At 39.9% G+C, this 7,369-nt stretch overlaps 1 protein-coding gene across 1 annotated transcript; it reads left to right on the forward strand.

Annotated features, from left to right (window-relative positions):
• The first annotated feature begins 597 nt into the window (after positions 1-597).
• LOC101852004 lies at positions 598-7,280 on the forward strand. The gene is made up of 2 exons (XM_005092795.3): positions 598-1,311; positions 6,268-7,280. Exons 1-2 carry the CDS (start codon positions 922-924, stop codon positions 7,078-7,080), a joined length of 1,203 nt encoding a protein of 400 aa, XP_005092852.1. The 5' UTR covers positions 598-921; the 3' UTR covers positions 7,081-7,280.
• Positions 7,281-7,369: the final 89 nt, after the last annotated feature.

Consider the following 7,369-nt stretch of genomic DNA (forward strand, 5'->3'; position numbering starts at 1 on the left):
CCTCCCTTTGTTTTCTCTCTCTCTCTCTCTCTCTCTCTCTCTCTCTCTCTCTCTCTCTCTCTCTCTCTCTCTTTCTCCCCACACCCTTATAGTATGCACAGATCGCCTAACGGTGGAGTAACTATTAATATCCTTCTGCTCCTCCCACTAAGTCTTGATCTTCTGCTGGCGCCCAGTCCAATTCCAAGCTCTCATAACATATATTTTGGTCGCTTTTATGGACAAGTGGGATAACCCAGATTTTGGGGGAATTGCCCTACCTATAGGAGAAGTTTGGTTTCACTGATGAGCATATGTGTTTGTTTATTGAGAAAACTCTCCTTGTATTTTAAAGAAATTGAATATGGGTCCAAAAAGTTTACCTCGATTTTCTCAAAACAGCATTTTTCGGGATAGCCCCCTAGAGCTTAAAAGCGACCTTTTATGTGCGTGCATGTATCACTACCTTCAAATTACAACGTTCTATCTGACATTTTTTAACATTTTGAGCGAAAAAGACCATGAGGTCAGAAACCAAATGTTCTCTCTACTCTATCAAAATCGTAAGATTATTCGTGGTTGTTATCAAGATATTCAAAGAACTGTTTTCGAAAAAGCTTGACATGTTGTGAAACTCTAAATTTATAACGTCAAATTTCTCAAAACTAGTTACTGAACAGAAAATACCCTGTATATCTGGGATAGCGATATTTCAACAAGAACTGAGTCGTCCCCTTTAGAGCTATCCAGAGACAGCTGTTGAACAATAACATTATTGCCGTAGTTTCCCCAAAATTTGGGCGGTCCACAAACAAACAAGCAAAAAAAAATCTAGCAAACAGTCTTAAAAAAACAAAACAAAAACCTCGCCTTAAAAAAAAAAAAATTCATGTGACACGAATTTGACTCCCCCTCCCTTTCATACAGGTGTTTCTGCTGCTTATGATGTCTCCTACCAATGGCTTGACGTCACTAAGACTTGTCATCTGCTGGTCATGCGTGCTTATGACGTCATCATTCTGTGGGATACAAGCCGAGAAATCATCAACCTACCGATCTGCCTTTATCACAGCTGACCTCCACCGCAACAGATCGCCTAACAGTGGTGGCACAGACTTACAGGAAGTCGTACCCGGAGTGGAAACCTTCCAAGACAGCACTAGTTTCCCAGAAAACTCTCCCATTGACACCCCACAGGTTCTTTCTTGGAGTGACCCTGACTTCTGTGATCGTTTTGAAGTGAACGGCTGCAGCATTCCCTTCGGCTTGCCCTTCGTCTACAAACAAACCTTCACGCCTTCCTGCAATCGCCATGACGTTTGCTACCAGTGTGTAAGTTGCTGAAAGGGAAAGGAAAATTAAGTCGTCAAAGTGAAGTTGCCCCCCCCCCCCCTTTTCCCCATTTTGAAGATACATATACTTGACTCACTGTACAGGTCCGTGGTCGCCGTGGGGGTGGGGGGGGGGGGGACAGTAACATTATACAGGGTGCCCTACGGCTGAATCGGGCCGATCGCCTGACTCGGTCGCCTGAAACTGAAAACGAATACGTTTGTTTTTGAGGCGACCGAGTTGGGCGATCGGCCCGACCCGCCAATCCCATCCGTAGTGGGCACCCCGTATAAATAGCTCGTCCGTCAATGTTTGACGATGATCAATACATCCGCAGTGGAGAATATTTCTCCAGCGAAATAGAAGAAAATGAAGTTGAAGAATTAAAGGTTTTATTTGTATTACGATGATCAATACATCCGCAGTGGAGAATATTTCTCCAGCGAAATAGAAGAAAATGAAGTTGAAGAATTAAAGGTTTTATTTACTTGTGGCTTTTGCTGGGGGCCAATGAGAACAATTGATCGCGTTTAAGGACAAGCGTGTTAACCCAGGTTCCGGGGGTTTCCAGAAATCTTGACCTACACCAAAAGTGGTCATTGCCCTACATATAGGAGAAGTTTGGTTTCTTTGGTGTGTATAAGTGTTTGATTATAGAGAAAACTCTCCTTGTCTTTTAAAGAAACTGAACAAGGATCAAAAACTTTACCTTCGATTTTCTCAAAACAGATTTTTGGGGGGAGAGCCCCCAAGTGCTTAAAAGTGATCAACTCTGGCAGAGAAAAATGTGCCACGTTTTAACATTTAAAGGCTCCACTTCCACTAGTAGATGTGCGCCGCTGCTCGAGAGCTTCTCTCTTGGTTAAGTAAGACGTAGGAAAAAGAGGGCTGTGGTTATCGAGATGCGAGAAGACAGGTTGGTTTATACTTTCCTTCTACAAAAACCACAGGGGTAAAGTAAAGGGTAGGACCTATCTGTGGTGCCATCCGATTGCCCTCTTTCCTGCAGCAGACATAGAGTACTGTTGCCAGTTAAGACACTTAAAACTGAACTGTCTTGCAAATATTATAAACTAGCTGGGTACACGTTCGATGAACGGACTTAAAATGATCGTCGATCGTCAAGTCATTGTGGAAACACTGCGCACGGCTAGAGAACGGAAACCTCACTTGTTTACTATGGCGTCTTAGAAGACGAACTTTCCCAAGGTTTGATCAAAACGAAACTAATGAAAAACCGAAAATTAAACTACAGTGACTCCAGGCTCCTCAATGAAACTGTGCACCCTTTAAATGAATCTGAATCGCCATTAATTTTGTCAAATTCGAAAGATAAGTGGTTCGGAAGTTTTAGGCGGCCAAAGTGACCGACTTTCACAAATATAATATTATGTAGAGATAATAAATGTAGAATGCACTTACTGTGAGTCTGAGGCCTACGCTACAGTCCATTTGGCCATAACCAAAAAAACAGCATCTTATGTTTTTGAAATGAACTATGTTTTGTTAATGTTCTAGGCCACACTAGACTCTTGACACACGTATATGTCGTTCTGATAACAGATCATTATTTGAATACCCGTGCACTATGGGTTTTCCGGGAAGTTGAATTTGTTTCAGAATGGTTCGAAAATGCTTTCAGATCTATTAGTGTATTGCAGGTATTGTAATAGATTGTGGGGTGGGTAGAGTTTGCTGTTGAGTGGGAATTTGTGCGATACATAATACTGTATTTATTATTTTAAATTAATACCCGATAGTAAGGAAGAGAAAAAGAAAAACAACCAAATACACCTGTATTCCCGATGCAGATAATTTGCCGGTTTCCTTTTCATTTGTTTTTATTTTTCATTCCTGGTTGTTGTTGTTGTTGTTTTTTTTAGGGGGTGGGGTTAATCTCCGTCGATTTATAAAACAGATCAGGTTGTTTTAGTTTTATGTAAGTAACCCGAGAACTTGATCTAGATTTTAATGCCTAACTGTATTAGAATACTTTGGTCAGCACAAGTTTCTAGTTGGTCAAGTTTTGCTTTGCTTTTGTTTGTTTGTTTGTTTATTTGTTTTGGGGGGTTTTCTTTAACCCTATCCGTACGTCGTGTTTTATTATCGTATCCATGCGACGTGGGCAACTCTGTGCCACCACTTTCAAAAAGGAAATTTACGCGTTAATCTGATCCGTACGCTTTGCATAGCAGTCTGTCAAAATTATGAATTTTTTTAGAAACACTGAAAGTTTCAAAGAGATCTTCGCACTAGAAGTATTCTAAAATGTGAAGAATACAACCCCGGAGGTACAAAGTAACATGTGCGGAGAGCCATGAAACAATCCCCAAGTAGATATTCAGTTTGGATCTGCAGAGATAGAACCTGGGTCTTCAGGACCACGGAATGCGTTGGGTAATTGGTCGCTTTTAAGGACAAGCGGGCTAACCCAGATGTCGGGGGTTTCCAGAAATTTTGACCTACACCAAAAGTGGGCATTACCCTACCTATAGGAGAAGTTTGGTTTCATTGGTGTGTATATATTTGTTTGGTTATAGAGAAAAATCTCCTTGTCTTTTAAAGAAACTGAACAAGGGTCCAAAAACGTCACCTTCGATTTTCTCAAAACAGCATTTTTCGGGATAGCCCCCTTGTGCTTAAAATTCAGTGGGGTTCTGCAGAGGTAGAGCCTGGGTCTTCAGTAATACGGAATGCGTTTGGTAGTTACCACTATCTCACTCCAACCTTCTTTCCCCTTAACATTCTATATTTTAAAGCTTTAAGCAGTCCAGAAATAAAGTGGGATCGACTGTGCTTGTAGTCTTCCAACTTGTTGACACTTGGATTCGCAAGAGCTCACTGACGTCAGCGGATGTGCAAAGTACAATGGTTCAACTCTTCGCCTTGCGGGGTTAAGTACATTAGCTCAATGAGGAAATACATTATGATGTAACGTACTTTCCCATCAAGGTGTGTCACGCCGCAATGGAATCAGGCGCTCGTCAATGTTTGGGCTTGTGGAGTTGATGTATTTGCCTTGCTTCCAAAGAAATAAATATCCATTTATCTTGAATAGAACTACAGATACTTGCGATTGAAGAAAGTGGGGTTGCCTGGTTTCAGTGAAATTAGCAAGAAAATGGCCTCAAAAGTTTGGTAACTCCAATAGCTAAAGAGTCATTGAAAACTGAAAAATGACATATTTTGTGCCTTAAATCAATGTTTATAAGTAAAATTCATATGGAAATGTGCTGAGCAAAAAATAAAAATTCGATAAAATTTTCCAAACTGGCAGAAAAATGCCTGTTTCTCTGATTTTGTTACTTTTACGAGCGCCTGATTTCACCACGCTGCCTCACAAATACATAATGATGTAACGTACTTCCATACCAAGGTGGTGTCACGACGCAAGGGAATCAGCCGCTTGTCAATTTCTTACTAACCTATTGAATTATTTGTCTCATCTTAAAGCTTAATTGTTCAATTATCCTGCTTTTGCTTTGAAAGAATACTCTTCTATCTTGAAGAGAAGTCGAAATATTTCCGATTAAAAGAGGTGGTGTTGTATGGTTTCAGAGGTAAAATTAGCGAGAAAATGGCCGCCAAAGTTTGGTGACTTTCAAAACTTGAGTGTCCTTGGAAAATGAAAATTTGCCATATTTGTCTTTTTAATTTATTTTTTTAAATTTATTTTTTTGTGGTGCCTTTGGTTTACTTTATTTTCAGTAAAATCCACCCATAAAAATATTATTTTTAAATTGACATAAAGTGTGTCGATAAAAATTTCTTAACGAGCGGAAAATGCGTGTTTCCTTGCTTTCATTATTTTGACGAGCGCCTATTTTCACCACGATGCTTCACTATTAAGTATCTTCATCTGCTTGCTGTGACGTAGCCCTTGCTCCTCCCCATTAAAAAAAAAGAATCCTGATTGTGACGTATACCATGTACAGTCGATATAGAAAGCTTGTTAGCCTAAAAGTTTTTCCTTGATTTCTAGAAGGGTGTGTGTGAGGGGTGGGGTAGGGGGTGGGGGGAATGGGCTTCTTAACAACTATTCCCATCTTCCTTTTAAGCTACTATAATACCTCAAGCTGACGAGGATTTTTATTTCTAGCAAGCGGTAGATCTAATATTTAGGTGGTTGGAGGGTGCTTTGGTGTGGTTTTGCCCCTTTAAAAAAAATTATCAAACATCTGTCGTCCATTCTCTCCTCTTTTTAGTGCTTTTTACTCTTGTAACACCTGTAATCTTCGGCACTTATATACCTTTATTCTGGTGCAAGTGCTTTGAAACTCTGACTAAAACATTTTTTTAAAATTGAAAATAACGTTGACTCATGAGCAGATTATTCAGTAGTTGTAGATCTAAGCCTCAAGATACATGTAATGTATTAAATCTAGAAAGTACATGTCGGTTCAGCTTAACATCTTACCATTTCCATCGAACTTGATATGCCCTCCTCACTGGTCGGGCAACGACTGAAAAGAGCCATAGTGCATTTTTCTCATGCGGCTGATATATATATATAATATATATATATATATATATATATATATATATATATATATATATATATATATATATATATATATATATATATTTATATATATATATATATATGTGTGTGTGTGTGTGTGTGTGTGTGTGTGTGTGTGTGTGTGTGTGTGTGTGTGTGTGTGTGTGTGTGTGTGTGTGTGTGTGTGTGTGGTAATCAGAGACATGATAGCTTTAAAACGAGAAAAGTTCATGTGTACATTGTACATGTATACAAAAATGCTTTTCGATCTCTGCTGAAAATATAACCGTCCTAGGTTAATAAACCTTTTCATTTGAGTACCAATTGTACAATTTTTCCTAGTTTTGAGGTCGGTATATTCTTCTTGCGTAGGCATTCCCACTGTCCGTCCCTTGATGCCCTGCCCCTCGCAGTGTTTCTTTTGAAATACATGGCTACGTTCTTTTTTTCGCCAGGGTATAGCCTATGACATCCCCAGGAGCCTGTGCGACACGAGCTTCCGAGATAACATGAGGGGAGCGTGCGAAGAAAGATATCAGTCTGCCACGGACCACGCTCAAGAGTTGCTGGTGGCACCCCGGAAGACTGCTTCCTCTCTTCGTCGGCGGAAACGCAAAGTTTTGAGAATCCTCAAGGAGCAGCAGGAGGTGTTGAGAATGGTACTTCGGGATCACTTCTCACAGTGGCTCGGTTCTGACGACAGTACGGCAAGTTATAACGACTTTTGGAGACACGCCGAATCTGTCAAGGATGAGGTGGTCATTCAGTGGGCTTTGCTTCTCATCTCACGTCTGTCTCAAAACCATGACCCTTCTGGAGATAGAAAAGGCACTAGTCGCGAGGAGATTCTGGAAGTGAATCGCCCTGTGCACGCCGAGACGAAAGAAGATACGCGGCAAGAACTCAAAGAAGACAATTCCCTGTATTTTCAAAGATATGAAAAAGATAAAACCGCAAATGCTCACTCTGATTCTGTTCCCACAACACCTCTACTTTCCGACAAAGAAGATGAGAATCATTGCCTGGACATCCTGTCCAAAGTAGAGAAATCTCTGTCCCCTACACTGTCATATCCCGAACCGCTAACTTGCATAGATGTGCGACTACTTTTCTGTTACTTTATCGCTGACGTTTACTATATCGCTGTTTTTCTGTTCGGAGAAAGTAGCTATCGGCAGAACCCAGCATCGTACTGCAGTGAAAGTTTTGTGCCACAATGTCTCCCCACACCCCCACCCCCCGCCCCCATATTGAAACAGATGAATTGAAAACGTACTGTAGGTCTCTCTCGTACATACGTATGCTTCAAAGACAAGATTACCTGAATCAAAGAATTAGATAGGATTTCGTGTATGTTAAAACATTACAATTTTAAAGATGCTTTTTTTTTTCTTTGTTTTCCCGTTTTATTTCTGAAATTCAAATTGACCTAGATCCAACCCTTCAGCAGACCATTTTAAAAAAAAAATATTTCTTAAATTTAAACAAAGTTTTAGATTATTTGTTTAAAAATGTATTTATTTTATTCTGTTTAAATCTATTTATTTAATTTATTTT

Source organism: Aplysia californica, unplaced genomic scaffold (genome assembly GCF_000002075.1).
Source record: "Aplysia californica isolate F4 #8 unplaced genomic scaffold, AplCal3.0 scaffold00053, whole genome shotgun sequence".
NCBI classification, from domain to species: Eukaryota; Metazoa; Mollusca; class Gastropoda; order Aplysiida; family Aplysiidae; genus Aplysia; species Aplysia californica.

Excerpts from the sequence above, each read along its gene's own strand:
- LOC101852004 (XM_005092795.3), top strand. The coding sequence starts at position 922 with ATGATGTCTCCTACCAATGGCTTGACGTCACTAAGACTTGTCATCTGC. Across the intron at positions 1,312-6,267 it reads ATGACGTTTGCTACCAGTGT|GGTATAGCCTATGACATCCC; the intron begins GTAAGTTGCTGA and ends TTTTTTCGCCAG.